Source organism: Heterocephalus glaber, unplaced genomic scaffold (assembly GCF_053883595.1).
Source record: "Heterocephalus glaber isolate CG9 unplaced genomic scaffold, H.glaber_assembly_v1.0 deba00001428, whole genome shotgun sequence".
Classification (NCBI taxonomy): Eukaryota; Metazoa; Chordata; class Mammalia; order Rodentia; family Bathyergidae; genus Heterocephalus; species Heterocephalus glaber.
In genome coordinates, this window is record NW_028258293.1 from 15,356,443 (window position 1) to 15,371,826 (window position 15,384).

At 45.8% G+C, this 15,384-nt stretch overlaps 1 protein-coding gene across 1 annotated transcript; it reads right to left on the minus strand.

Annotated features, from left to right (window-relative positions):
- Positions 1–1,433: 1,433 nt before the first annotated feature.
- Positions 1,434–6,141, minus strand: Calcb (calcitonin related polypeptide beta). Its single transcript, XM_004851474.4, has 5 exons — positions 5,953–6,141; positions 4,868–4,962; positions 4,497–4,634; positions 2,472–2,656; positions 1,434–1,881 (listed from the first exon to the last, which is right to left on the minus strand). The coding sequence occupies exons 2-4, from the start codon at positions 4,951–4,953 to the stop codon at positions 2,497–2,499; spliced, it is 384 nt and encodes a 127-aa protein (XP_004851531.1). The 5' UTR covers positions 4,954–4,962; positions 5,953–6,141; the 3' UTR covers positions 1,434–1,881; positions 2,472–2,496.
- Positions 6,142–15,384: the final 9,243 nt, after the last annotated feature.

The window sequence follows — 15,384 nt, forward strand, 5'->3', positions numbered from 1 at the left end:
CTATAAACTGCAAATTGAAAACCCTAAAAGAAGACCAGAAGGCATAAAGAAGAAAAGGAACTGGCTTTCCAATTTTGATTTCTGTTTCTGTCAGCATCCTCCAGAGTTGCTTTTCTCTCTCACTGAAGGCTTTTCCAGTTTCCATACTCTGTCCTCAAACAGCCTTGTTGCACTCCCCTCCCACCACCAGGGACACCAGCAGCTGTCAACTTTCCTTCTCAGTGGCCTGAGAATCCTCCACATTTCTGGATTCTTATCAGCCACCTCTTCTCTTTGGTCCATTACACTTTCTATCACTGCACCACTTCTATTCTCTTCTGTCTTTTCAGTTCTCTGATACATATTCAGCCATTCCCTTGTATTAAATACTTTTCTGTTAAAATTATTGATATAGCTTTTTATCCTGCCTAGAACTTGACTGGGAGAGCCAAAGTCTTTCTTGTGCCTTGCAAAGTCCTAGATGATCTGTCCTCCCTATTTCCTCTCCAGCTTCATCTCCTGTTTCTCTTCCCCATTACTCACCCGAGGTCTGTCAACTCTCAGGAAATACATGTTAAACCCCACCACGGCAACGCAGTTATCAGAATCCAAAATGTGGGAAATTATTGGGCATATAACCTAGTCTTTCCAACAAACAAATTGCAAGGGAAAAAGTCCCTGGAAGGGAAATCTCTGGGTTAGATGAGCCTTAGACATCAACCAGCAGCTACATGAAGACCCAAAATGAGCCCAGGTTTTATACAAATTTGACTATACACACATAAATATATATGATAATTGGGGAATTTGAACCAAGACTGGATGTGTGATATTAAAGAATTAAGAAATTATTGTTGGCTTATGTATTTTGGATTTTAAATGGGATTTTGGTAATGTTTAAAAGAGTCATTCCCATCAGAAATACGTGATAAAGTGTTTATTGATGTAGTGATAAAGATCACACTAGTAGTAGGAAAGGAGATGGTACATAGATATACCAATCTTGACCACTGATCATTCTTGAGGTCAAATAACAGCTACAAATAATTCATTAAATTAGAAGAAGACTAGGTTGTTTGTATGTTTAAAATTTTCCATGTCTACAAAATCTGAGGGTCTACCACGGCAGACAGATAGGCAAAAAAAAAAAAAAAAAATGGTCTCTGAAAAACATCAAGAGCCATTTTAAAAAGCAACAATGTAACAGTTTCAGCTCCAAGCTCTGACAACAACCCCTGGACCAGTTACTGTCTACTTGTGTGACCCTGGACTTTACTTCTCCCTTTCCTGGGAAATGAAATATAATATATCTTCCCTGGCTTTGTCATGAAGATTAAATGAATTCACAGGTATAAAGCACCAACTTAAAACATCATCTGGCCCACAGTAAGTACTCAAAACTATTAAGTAGTAGTACTACTACTATATTACATAGAAAAACAAGCTGAAACAAATGTATCGAAAATATGTTTTTAATCTTGATGAAGTTCACAAATGGCACAATAATGACATTTCCTTAAACAAATTGTACAGTCATGTTCTTAGACAAGGCACAGCAATACCATTACCATGTGTTCCCAGAGGCTGCAAGAGGCAGTGATTTCATGTCTGCTTAAGGTTTGGCAGAGCTGCCATGATTAACAGGATGGCTCTCAGTGAACCAGTTTACTACCAGATAAGCCAATGGGAGATGCCATCACATTTACTGGACGTAGAATAAAAATGATGCACAATAAATATGGAATTAGCTTATTTTGCATTCAGCTTCATTTCTTTCAAGTGACAAAGGTGCTTTTTTCAGTATCTATTAGGATGCAAACATGGTTATCTTCCATGGGGCCTTCTCACCAAGTTGCTGTCAACGGGAATTAATAGAAGTGGTGAGTTCAGCTTCATGGTAACCTGGGATGAGGAAAAAAGAAGAGAAAGATAGAGAGGAAAAAGAAAGAAGAGGAAGATGAGAAAGTGATGAAAAGAAGAGGACAAAAAGAATAGGAGGACAAGAGGTGAATAATCATAAGTTTCACTGAAGAGAACACTCACAGAAGTACTTTTTCACTAAGTAGCATTTATGAATTATGGATAAGCAATGTAAACAGGCTTGTAGGCCAAATGAAGAGAAAACAATTCAACTGTGACTGTAAATATTGCTGGTAATATGATGACCACTCTCTGGTCTGCATCTGTGGACAGTAAGCAGGGTGGATTTCTTTGTGATAGGCTCACTGGGGAGGAGTGGCCCGGGTTAAGTTTTGTAGGCCTCTGTCTTCTGAATCCAGCCAGCATTCTCTTCATTTCTCTTCTCAGAAAAAATGACACTGTGTCCCTGAAGCCTATCCTAGCATTGATGTTCTAGATGGAACTCACTACTTCACAAGGAAGAATGGAATCAGAGAGGAGACCTCAAGAATCTACCAGGGTCAGCAGGTTTCAAAATGTGGATCTTAACTTCTAAAACCCTCCCGTCCCATCCCATAGTAGCAGGCAGTCACCTGTTTCCTGGGACCATTTAGCTGCTCAGGCCTGAAGGTCCCTGCGGCGCCGGCCAAAGGCTTTGGAGCCTACATTGGTGGGCACGAAGTTGTCCTTCACCACACCCCCTGATCTGCTCAGCAAGCCTGCCAGCCGTTGGGTCACACAGGTGGCGGTGTTGCAGGCTCTCTTCTGGGCAGTGACACTGATATGCAGGATGGAGAAAGGAGAGAAGGCCTGTCTATCAGAAGTTGGAAGAGGAACCTTCCCCCTGGGGCCATCATAAACAGAGCTGCAGCTCTTTCAACACACCACTTAACAATAAGTGTTTCTTCTAAGTACAATTATCAAATCTGTTAGGGGAAATGCCTGGCAGCCTTTGCTAGGAGCTCTGCCCAAAACCCATCACCAAACAACAGTCCTGAACCATGGAGCACATGCTGAAACCCTGCATCTATCATTCAAGAAGGAATAGGTGGCAAGGCCCAGTCCCACACCAGAACACACAAGGCATATAATGAAATCATACTCCTACCATAATCAGCAACAAAAATAATTTTCCATATGAAAATGAAATCCCACCTAAAGTCTTACCTGGAAGAAGCTCAGAGAATGGGGCTTGCAGCTTCTCCCAGAAGTACTTACCTGCTCTTACTTAGCACACTGTTCTTGGTGCCTGAGCTAGGTCACAGAGAACACCATCCACCAGCCCTATATCCAGCTGCCTACTTCTGAGCATAGGCACTAGATATTCACAACTCTTGGGTGTGGCCCAGAGCAAGGGCCACCACAACTCATGTCCTTTTAGAAAAATAGATTCATTCATCAAATGGTGAAGCATGATGGATGTACTTATTTTAGTGCATCCAGAAGCAGGAATTGGAAACCTTTGCCATGAAATCCTCTGAGGGCTTTGTCTCTTATCCTGGTCTCATCTGAGTTCTGCTATCTCCTTTTCCATCCTTGGGTCCTCAACAGTCTCAGTCATAAGCAAAGCTACCAATACCACATGCATCAAGTTCATAAGGGAAGCAAGAAAGGAAATCAGAAAGCATCCTGAGGCACCCCAAAGTGAAGTAGTGGTCCCTCTGCAAGATGTTGGCTATATCTCTCTTCCTGGAAGGTGTTTCAGGCCTGAAGCTGATGCCAGAAAAATGTGAATCATGCCAGTATGAACCCAGCACACAGGTACTCGGGTTGCCACACCACTTAGATCTGGGGCTGTCCAGGCTGCAGGGAAAAGACATGCCAGACAGTGCCATCCACAGGCAGTGCCATGCACTGCCCCCATGGGCGGTCAGCAGGTTAGACCAGGCAGGAACCCTTTAGGTAAGGGAGGAGGCACAGGCAGGAGGGCAGCTCACACATCCTCCGTCAGGAGGGCTCAGAGGTGCCTGGGCCAGGGCAGTGGTAAGGGTGATCTTCTCTGACATTCCACACGTGGTTCAGTCCTTCATGCTTGACAGGGGGCTCTCAGGGTGGATCCAGGTCAACTTGTGCCTCTATCTGGGCAGAGCTGGGGCCAGCCCAGGGCTGGTCTCTCTCCCAGGCTCAGGGTACACACTCTCCCTGGGCCTGTGACAACATGCACACCTCCCTGTCTCAGGCACTTCCCTACCTATCCCCAATCCCCTGCAAGGGCTTTCTCTTAGTCTTGCAAGTGTGAAATGAAAACTCTGTGCAAGTGAAAAATAACAGATGAAATTCCTAAAACTTCCTGAGATACAGAGTCCATCCTCTGGCTTCACATTTACCACTAATTCATCCAATGCTGTGATGTCTCCCCAGTACTGCAAGACCAACTCCCAGAGCGCTCCCACACCTCCTCATTTCCTTCCCCAATAACTTTCAGAAAGCTGTCTTTTTAATGTGTCTAACCACAGCCCCTCCAGCTTCACCAGGACCTCTGTCTTGCACAAAAGCTGAGAATAGCTAGGCCCCAGGTCATGGTGAATAAGGATGGCCTGCTGGCCTCTCGGAAAGGTTTTTCCTGACTCTCTGAGCTTGATCCTCCTGGGTAAGTCAGGGCCAGGTGGGAGCCTTACCTGGAGCCCTCTGTCTCCTGCTCCTGCTCCAGCTCACTGGCCTTCATCTGCAGGTAGTCCTGCACCAGTGCTGCCAGCAGGAGGCGCGCTTCCTCTTCACCTAGCGCGACCAGGACTGGGCTGCTCTCCAAGTCCTGCCTGGTAGGGGAAAGCAAACTGGGTGTGGGCTCTGAGACCCTGGCTCCTTCTCCCTAGAAGCAGCCAGGCTTTCTGGTTCCTGCTTCTTCCCTTGAGGATGTGGCTGCCCCAACTCCCTCGGGAGAGGGCATGAGGCCAGTGTCCCAAGGACGTGGATTCACCAAGAGCTACACGTGACTCCAGAGGCACAGAGCTGTCTGACCCGGGAAGCCAGTGGCTTCTGGCTGCCTCACCTGGAAGATGCTGCCCGGAGGCTGCCGGCCTGGCACAGGACCAAGATGCTGAAAGCCAGGATGCGGGAGAATTTCCGGAAGCCCATGACGCCTCTCTGTAAAGGGAGAATGAAGAATCACCGCATCAGGACCACAGACCTAGCTTCTAGTCCTGCCTGCACCTCCACTGCCTTGTGATTCGGGCAAGTTGCTTGACCTTCTGGTCGCTCTGTACCTTCATTTGCCAGAAGGGCTACGGCGAATCTCAAGGTACACTGCAGTGCATGTCTCGGTGGAGGAGAAACAGGTGTGGGGAAGCAGGAGGGGCAGAGTCTGCGGTGGGACAGGGAGAAGCACTCGCCCCCAGGCACACACCCACACCTTTTGCCCTGACCTGTGCAGAAACTTAGAGCTGACCCACCCTCCTGTACACTTGCTCCCTCGTTCTGTCCGCCTGCTCACTGAGAAATTTACCACCACCTTTTCCTCTGCTAGCGGTGGCGCCAATGCAGGGAAGGGAGGGTGCTGGAACGGTATGTTGGAAAGGAGCGCTAAGGTCTCAAATCCACGACTCAGATTTGGAGACTTTTTTTTTTTGTACCGGGGATCGAACTCGGGACCTTGAGCTTGGGAGGCAGGCGGCTTAACCACTGAGCTAAATCCCCGGCCCTTGGAAACATTTTTAAATTGCCAGTTACAGATGTTCGGGAGCACAGGTGCACATTTTGGCAGCAGGTGCTGGGAGCCCGCACTTCTAGGTGAGCCCGCTGCGGTAGGCCACTCGCAGGCTGGCGGGCGGAAGACGCCTCAGAGGAAACCCCAGGGCTCCACAGTCCCGGGAACCAAATACTGGGCACCGACCCGCCCCAAGGCAGGTGCCACGGACACGCCCACCTGGACTCGCCCAGCTCCCAGCGCCCCCGAGCCCTTCGGTCCCCGGATTCCACTCGCTTCGGTGAGGAGAAAATACCAGGAGAGCCCCGACCGCCCTCGCCCCAGCTAGAAAGAGAGCTGGGACCCCTGGGGTCCCGTAGGGAGGCGGAAATGACCGCTGAGGGATGGAAGAGAAGAAGGTCATCCGCGGGAACAGAGTGGGAATTCCTCACCTGGTGACACGAGTTTCAGAGCAGCGCGAGCTGCGAGTCCACCCGCCAAGAGCGCGACTCCTGCTGCGGGCTCCTCCCCAAGACTCGGGCTCTTATTCCAGATACCCCCGGGGGGAGGGGGGCGCGGCCGGCTCCGCCAATCCAAAGTGCCCAAGACCAGCCAATCAGAGAACCGACGGAGCTCTCATTATGTCATAGCTCTAGCTACCCACCAAGTTCTCCGGAGATGGGACCTTCCGCTCCCGCTTGTCATTTGCATTGAGGTCATGGCCGGGAACTGAAGGGCCTGAAAGAGCGGGTACTTCCACAGTGTGGGGGCAAATTGGGGAGTGTGACGTCATGTACTGTGAGCTGCCAGAGCTCCTCACTTCCTGGATGCATCTCCTACTGCCACGCCCACAGGGGACCCCACCTGGACCCCCGGGAAGACAGAACAGTAGTCCTGGGTTCTAAAAGGATCTCCGCTGAAACAGGCAGGCGGTAGGGAAAGGAGCCTTGAACATTCTCTTAGCGCCTCCTGGGATACCCCCCCCCCCGCCCCAAGCTGTGCGTTCAGAATCCTCCGCCCACCCCGGACCTCACACGGCAGCAAGGAAGGCGGCCTGTACAGCCTCCCCGCGCCTGTTGGGCAAGGTCGCTGGGCTCGGACGATCTGGGTCCAGGCCGCTCTCTCTCTCTCCTTCCCAGCCCCACTTTGCTGAAACTCCCAAGAGCTACCAAGCAAGGGGCCGGCACCTCCTGGCTGAGGGGAAAGCGCTCTACCGCCCAGGGTGCAGCCTGCGGGACTAGACCTCGTCTTGGCCAGCGCTGGCTCACCGCGGGGCGCGCAGCACGCTCTCGCGTACCTGGACCGGAATACACGCTCTGCGAGTGCGGCTCACACCGAGTCTCCTGAAGCCCCCTGCGCGCGCCGCACCTTCGCCGGCACCGGCTTCCCACGAAAGACCCGGGCGCACTAATCCAGTGCAACCTGGCCAAGACCAGAAAGCAGCCCGGTGTTTCTGCTTTCAGAAACAGGCACGTTTTACACAGACGGGTACACATTGTTCCCCAAATACGCACAACTGCAAACGTCCATCCATCCATCCACACATGCGGATTCGGCATCTCCCCTTTTTCTTGGAGTAGATGCTGGCCCTTCTCCACACGCGGGGTGAGGGGGAAAGATTTCCATTCTGGCTAAAGGGGTATGGAGGAGGAGAAAGAGGGGACCCTCCCCCAATTCCCCGGGCTTCACACTTTCTCTGCGCCTTTGGCAACAGCACCCCAAATGTACCCGCGGGCGCTCCTGTGCCCCATCCTGGCGATCCGAAAGCGCAGCGGTTGGGGTCCGGGACCGCAGGCGAAGCTCAGGGATGCCCGAGGCTCGTGCTGTTTCTGCCAGTCAGAAAAGAGCTCAGGGGATGTCTGTCTAGGTCCTCTGGGTCATTTTTCCGTGACAAGTTGGCCTCTAGTACCCTAGTAATCGAAATTCCAGTGAACACCCAAAAATTCCTGACCGCCACCCCGGGTAACTCTCCCTCCCGGCTGCAATCGGGGGCACTGAGTGCACGCAGGGAGGCTGAGCCACGGCGGCCTGTACTTGAGGACCATCCATCCCACTAAAGCCCTGCAAATAGCAGAGGGACGTCTGTGACCCTCTTCCCGATTCTGGCCCAGGAGAGGGGCTGCTGACTGGAAAGGCAAAGTTGGGAGGCGCTACCTGCCTGAGGCCTCCGCCCTCAGCGCGTGCGCGCGCGCACACGCACACGCACACACGCCTCTTCCTGACCACTGCCCAGTCTTAGAGATCCAGCAGAGCTGGTAGCCCAGTAGCTCCTGACGGGCCACTTATCCACAGAGCTCTAGGCCACCGTGGCTGGGAGAGAGGAGCGCGCGTAGAAGCCAAGATCCACCCTGACTTCTAGACGCCTCCGCTTAAGAGCCCCAGGCAGCTTGGGAGCGAAGGAGGGGTCCTCATTGGTGTTTGGCCCCAAAATTTTAACTTGAGAGAACTTTGAGCTGTCGGGCCTGGATACTGGAAAGCCAAGCTGGACCGAGTTTCAAGACTGGTCTGCGACGCTAGGACTTTGCTGGTGTTGGGATAAACGCTGTCCTGGCACCAGGAGGCAGGGTCCCAGGCTGCTCTGGTGCTCTACGGAAGCCTCCGTGGCCCACGACACCGCACAGAACTATCTGGGATGGAGAGGTAGTAGTTTCTACAAGGGCCAGCAAGACAACAGCAAGTATACTCGGCTATCTTCTTGGGTGCTCCATAGAACCGGCTGTTTTAGCTCTAAACATTCATGATTTTTCGATCTAATCTTCCCCTGCTGGGGTCTGCGTGGTGCATGGTAGGTACACAACAAATGTTCATTCGGTGAAGGCAGAAGGATCAAGGAGCTGAATAAACAGTTCAGATAGATTCATCGTCCTGAGAATCAGACAGTAAATTGCAGCCAGTTGAATTGGGGTAGACCCAGTTTAGATCTGGTGAGTTGGAAGACATATCTTTGGTCCGAATGAGCACCTCTGTTTATTCAATAAAAGGAATCCGTGTCCTGGGATAGACTTTGTGGAATCCAGTGTAAGAAATGCTGAAGGGTTCTCCTCTGGAGTCCACCCGCTGGGGGAAGCCGCCTCAGCCTATCCTTGTATTCTATTAATGGGCGAAGACGAAGAAAATTCAATAAGACAAATTTTCTTCCTAAATTGAGAAAATTGTACCTTGATTTCCCTGCAACTGCTCTGAGCTTCAAGGCATCTCTAATCAACCTTACTAGCACACAGATTCAGAGAGAATAGTTTCCTAGGAATATTCGCGGCATTTAAATCATCTCTTAAACATTCTGATGTTCAGCTTAAACAGTTTATATCGTTACTTTTAGATTCTGAAGACAGTATTTAAGTTTTAGAGAGAAACTGGCTCCATGTATCACAGCTTTTGAAGTTTATTTTTATTGATTTTAATGCTCTCTTAACAAATTTCCCAGAAGAAATGTTCCACAGGAGAAAGTTTCATTCATTCAATTATGTATTTACTGAAGACCTACTATGTACATACCAGGCATTGTTCTAGAGCACTAAGAGTTCACAGAAAATAAAACAAAACTCTTCTCTCCTGTGGCTTATATTTCAGTGAGAGACTTAACATGGGTCCTAATTATCACCTCTTCTCCCAAAATATCTTAATATCCAATGTTTTCCTACCCTAATCATGTCCTGGCATCTATTTCTTTGTCAAATGGATAGGGTTTACACCATGAAGACCATATAAATTTTATCCTTAGCTGAGCTATATACTTTGATTATATTTCCTTGCATGTGTGTTTTCTTTTGCGCTAGTATTCCCTCTTTTCATTTATCTGGTTTTCTTTCTGCCTATCACCTATTTATTCATTTTCTTGGATCTTCCCTGTTCCTCACTGATTATTTACTTCCTAACTTTGGTGAAACATATTCACCGTTACATCATGAACAGCTTTTCTTGGAAGAATTTTAGATCAGAAATCATCTTCACTCTGAATTTTGAAAGTATTTCCCACTTCTCTTATTCATTCATTCATTCTTCCTGTTTGTCTTTCCTTGCTTTTGTTAGAGACTCTCTAGTTCTCTTTTCTCACCAAATTTCATGAAGATATGCCTTGATAGGGACTGTTTCTATTTATTGTTTTTGATTCCTTAGGAAGTATTTAAAATCTGAAATTTCATGTCCTTTCAGTGCAGGGAAATTTTCTTGCTCTCTTTCTTCAATAATTTTATGTTCTCATTTTGTTGATATTCAACTTTCTGGGAGTTTTTTTTTCAAAGTTAGGTTTTTTAAGTTATTTTGTCATATATTCAGTTATCAAGAGCTTTTATTTCATTCTCTGAATGCTACTTTTTGTGTTTTATGTTTTTATTTAGTGAGTACAGCATCTTCTAGCTCTAAGGCTATTTGATACAGGTTATTTCTTCTGTTCTTTTCACACTAGAAGCAATCTTCACATTTCTAGTTCTTGTTGGCTGCTGATTTGTATTCAAGAAGGCAGAAATAAAGTGCTAATCGGAAGGAGACAGAGTGTACACATAAAGGCCTGAATATAGAGTGATCAGAAAGGAAGAAACTTTGTCATTTGTGGGGGAGAACCCTACTAAACTAACAGTAGCTGTAAGTCTTTTCTTTAGGCTTCTTGTTTGCCCTGAGTCCTCCAGTTGCCTGCCTGGGGCAGCAGGATAGAGGTTGAAATGGAATATAAACTGATGAGTGTCAACTGCCTAGTTTTCTATCTGTGGTAATCCACCAGGTTTTGGAGGGGAACCCAGTTTTGGAGGGACACAGCTTGGGGGAACCCTGTAGAAATTAGAAGAAAACACTGAGTCTAATTAGCCACCTCTTAAAGGCTTACAATCACTCTTCATTTCAGCCCATCCTATAACTCTACCAACAGAGGAACCAATCAAAACCCTGAACTTTTCTAGGGTCCTTGATTCTTGATGTCTTTCCTTCTAAACTAGAGTTTCTACTAGAAATATGCATCTTTACACTGCCTTCCCTTCTGTCAAACCAGAAAAGAAGACTGTCCTGCGGGTGGAGAATACAGACAGTCTTCACAGAGCCCTCAAATTAGACTCAATCCCTAGGAACTCTTTCTCAACTGATTGCCACTGTCCATTGCAAGCAGGCTGCTCTCCCCAAGCGAAGAGAAACAAAGATGCCAACATCAAAACTGCAGAAGTTCCTTCTAGAGAATATTTTTAGAATTGTCTGTGCCTGCCAAAGAATGAGAAAACCATGGTGGCCCAGACCCAAGCTCGTCACTCTGAGAGGTGGACAGTATCAGTGAAGTGACGTCAGGAATTACTCAGTTTAGATTCCTCTGAAATGATTAAAATTCTCTCTGGCTCATACTCACAAGAACCAGATTTACTCTCCCTGTCTGACAGCATTGTTCCACGCTGCAAAGGAGGAAGAAATGCACATCCTTAAAACTTCCTTGTAAGGGTAGAGGAAAATCACCTTTCTGTGCTCCCAGACAATGAGAGTTTCTGCTAAGGTAAATTCTGAGATAACTGAAACACACTTTAAATGGAAAACACACCTTTTTAAAGGACTCTATGGATGAAAAGTCTCTTAAAATGCATTACACTCTCCTCTTAAACTTCTCAGGATGACTCAGAGCCATCTACCATAGAACGTAGAATGTCAGTCACAATACTGTGTCCTCAGTAAGGACCTGAGTTGGCCAGGCTGTTTGGATCCACATCTGCAGGCCCCCAGCTGTTGTGCTTTTGAGCTTTGGCCCATCGTTTTTGTTCCTTCCTCATAGGATCTCAAGATCCTGTTTTTGACCTTGAATAGTCTCTTCTTGTCACTGTTAATGTATTTGCCACTAACTCTAGACCCAACCTACCTGAATTTTCACTTCCTAATGCATGCCATTGAGAAAACAACAGAAGCAAACCCAGTAGAACTGGCTGGAGCCAAACAGGAGCAAGAAGGCATAAGGGAGTGGTTTGAATGTCTCTCCTGTAAGTAATATGAAAGAGCCGTAATGTGTTGACTTATAGTGGCCACAAAGAAGATTTTCCTTTCTTCTCTAGCTCTCAACTATGACCTTTATGAAGGAGATTTCTAGATAGGTGAGTGTTTCTATGGCTTCTTTCTGCCTTTCTATGGATTTTATAGAACTTTGTTGTAGACAGTAGGTTTAAAAGAGGAACTTGCATAAAAGTGCTGCCCAGTAGAACTGTGTTCAATCATGGAAATGTTCTCTATCAGCATGGTCCAATATAAAAGTCACTAGCCACGTGTTACTCTTGACAATGTGAGATATAGCTAGGCAACTACAGAACCAGATTTTTCATTTTATTTAGTTTTGATTAATCTAAAAGTAGCTACATGTGGTTAGTGGCTACTCTACTGGGCAACACAGAGCTATCATATAGGGTAGTTGTTAAATGCACAGATAATAGAGTCAGACTGCCTGTTGGTCAAGTTCTGGTTCCCACATTTATTAGCTGCATGACCATAAGCAAATTATTTAAAGTTTTTGTGCTTCCAGATCCTCCTTTGTGAAATAGGGAAAATAATTTTACTTGTTTCATAGGGTTATTATGAGAATTAAATAAGGTAATAAAGGTGCTTAGAACAGCAAATGGCAAATAGTAAGTGCTATATGAATTCTAATCATTATCTTACTTTGCATTTCTCCAGAAACAGACCTTCAGACTAGAAATTGGATATGAACCATTGCCATTTATTTGGAAGTTGCACCAGTAACAGGGCCATGAGACACGAAAGGGAAGATAAATACCCTTATGCACAATAATGACCTGATCACTGCTATAGGCAGTCTTCTGGACACCCAAGACTATTGTAGATACAACCATTCAGAAGTGTCCCACCCAAGGGATGATAAGTTATTCACCCACCAACTCTAGCACATCACTAGCTGAGGAGTGTCCCCTAGGGGTGCTAATGCACATCTAACCATCTACCATGGCTGATGTTTGGTGGCCAAAATCTCCCCAGGCAGATAGTTATTGGTGCTTCCAGTAAGAACTGTGGGTATATATGGAGAGTTGTTTGGTTTTTTTTTTTTTTTTTTGGTACCAGGGAACGAACTCGGGTCCTTGTGCTTGGGAGGCAGGCAGCGGAACCACTGAGCTACACCCTCAGTCCTATATGGGAATGGTAAACACTGGCAGAGCACCAAGGGAGTCTGCTGTACCCCATAATACTATTGCAAAACACTTGCCACTGCTGACCCTCCTTAGAAATAGGCAGGAATAAGTTTCCCATCCATAAATGTTGTAAGAAATGAGCCAACAGGCTGTGACAAGCTGGCATTGCCTCACTGACTATTCTGGCCCGGCTTATTCTTCAGATCTTTTCCCAGAGTATCTGGAAGGTCCTTTAATGACCCCTTACGCCTAGAGTCAGTTGTGCTCAGTACCACTTTGATCAATAAAAAAATACATAAAAATATCAACGCCCTCTGTTCTCTCACAGAAATAAATCACAGAAGCCCTGGTTCCCAGGAAAATGGGACACACTCCAAAGATTCATTAGGGCTAGGTGAAGGTTGGGGATCCCAATTCTAAATTATTAGTTTTAATGAATCAATCCATTATTTCCTGTTGGGTAGATGCTATTTTATCCAACCTAGCATTTTAAAAGGTTTCCTGGGCCAAGAAAGTAATGGAAAAACATTTGTGTTTATTGATGAGGATGAAGACTTATTTATGTGTACAGATACTTTTAGCTCTTTATCTTAGGTAGAAATTAAATTTTAATATGAACTCCTAAAAATATGGAGGGGTGTGAAACATGACAGTATGATTATTCACAATAATGTTAATTGTTAACTTTAAACATTATATTATTCCGAATACTTAGTTGCATATAAGAGAATTACATCCATTAATTTAATTAGGAGACAATTGATTACAAGGTATTGGGAAGTGTCTTAGTCGTATTTATGCTGCTATAATGTAATACCTGAGATGGGGTAATTTATAAAGAACAGAAACTCATTGCATTACAGTTCTGGAGCTTAGGAAGTCAAAGATTAAGCCCTGGCACCCAGTCTGGTGAGGACCTTCTTACTAGATTTTCACATGGCAGAAGGTAGAAAACAAACTAACTGAGCACTTCATAAGACTCTTCTATGAAAGCCTTAATCACATTAATAAGGAAGGAGGCCTCATGGACTCATCACTCTTTAAGATCCAACTTCTCAACAGCATCACAATGGCAACACCTGCATTTTTGAAGGGACACATTTCAACCACAGCAGGTGGCTTACAGAATCCTTAAAAGACCTGGGACTCAGGTCTGGATGCCACACAATCAGGAATAATACATCCAGGAGAAACCCACTCCACCATGGAAATGTCTTAGTAGAAAGTCTATTGCTGTTCAACTATAGCAACTGTTACCATAGATGACTCTATAGGTACCCCCAGAATATCTGGTCTCCTCCCATGTAGCTACCATCACAAAGTGCTCACTTTCACTTGCTAAATGTTCATGAATGCCTGTGATTACAATGACCTCATCTGTGGAACACTAGCTGCAAGAAAACCTGGTAAATAGTGTTTTTAATTTTCCAGCCTTTTTAAAAGGCTTAAAGATCCCTTTGGATGCATATTGAACAAGCCATGTATTGTACCGATTCACTTTGATGTTTTACAATTCTCTTTCACCATAGCCAAAAAGAAATCTTTTTCTATCCAAAACCATTTCTCCCCTATCTTAGCACAAGTAATTCCCTTTTTCTTCATCTATATCCAGACCATCGGGAAGTCCTCTTAACTGTGCTCTCCTTTCTCCCAAACACACCCCTTTCACTCCAGCTCCACTTGGGACCTTAAACCAGACCACCATCATTTTCTACTCCAGTAGTCTCCCACCTAGATTTCTGACTTTGTCACTTCTGTAATTCCTTCTCCACACAACTCTCAGAGTGATCTCATAAAAGTGTTGATCATATCAACTTGCTCTCTGACAATTCTCCGCATAGGGTAAAATGCAAAGACTTTTCCACAGCTTTTAAAACTTGCATGGCCTAGCTCCTCTCTGTCTCTCCAATCCTCTTAGGGCAGTTTTCTCTCAATCATCACCTACTCTGGTTGATGAAAAGTACTAGAACTGATATACTAAGACCTTTCCCACCCCCAGAGCCTTTGCATTTGCTCATTTGTCTGCCTAAAATTTTTTCTCATATGTCAGTTTTCCCTTCCTATGCCATACACGGCACAACCACCACTCTTTTGGTGCCTGAGTCCAAAATCAGAGTCACTGATCAGTGAAGCTAAGTCTCTCTTAGTTCTCTGCTTCTAAAGGAAGTTTTCTGACTTCTAAAAGATGTTTGTTGGCTATTCTATCTAATGACATCCCTTAGTATCTTGGTGGCTTTAACCTATTATACCTCCTTTAGAGAACTTACCAGTCTTTGAAATTATCCCTGAAATGTACTTACTTGTATATTATCTTCCTTCAATAGAACATAAGCTCTTTGAGAGCAGAGTATTTGAATACCTTGTTCCTCACTATATCTCTAGCCCCTGGAAGAGTGCCCAGCACAAAGGTTGGGTTAATAAACATCTGAAGTCTGATAGAAGCAAAAGAATTAGTTTTATCTCAGCTTACATGCAAATCAGGACCACAGACAGCACACTCCAAAACCAGAACCTAGAGACCATAGAGCATGATGTAGGGTTTGAGATGACTTTAGCCAAATGGAACTGGTATAGAGTCCAGCTCCCATATTGACTTCACCAGTATCAATGCTGCCATTCAGTGAAGAGTTTTCTCAAGATTGTCTTCCCTTCAGTAGAAATAGTAGTCATTCCTACCCTCTGTCCTGTGAAATCCCATTGGAGGTTGTTCACTCAAATATCTTCATGTCATTGTATCAACTGCCTTGAACTCACTGTGCCTGCTCCAGCTCAGCCTGTGACTCACAA

Coding starts and splice junctions, on each gene's coding strand:
- Calcb (XM_004851474.4), bottom strand. CDS start 4,953: ATGGGCTTCCGGAAATTCTCCCGCATCCTGGCTTTCAGCATCTTGGTC. Junction 4,635..4,867: donor CTCCGGGCAGCATCTTCCAG/GTGAGGCAGCCA, acceptor TTCCCCTACCAG/GCAGGACTTGGAGAGCAGCC. Junction 2,657..4,496: donor CAGGAGACAGAGGGCTCCAG/GTAAGGCTCCCA, acceptor CCTGCATATCAG/TGTCACTGCCCAGAAGAGAG.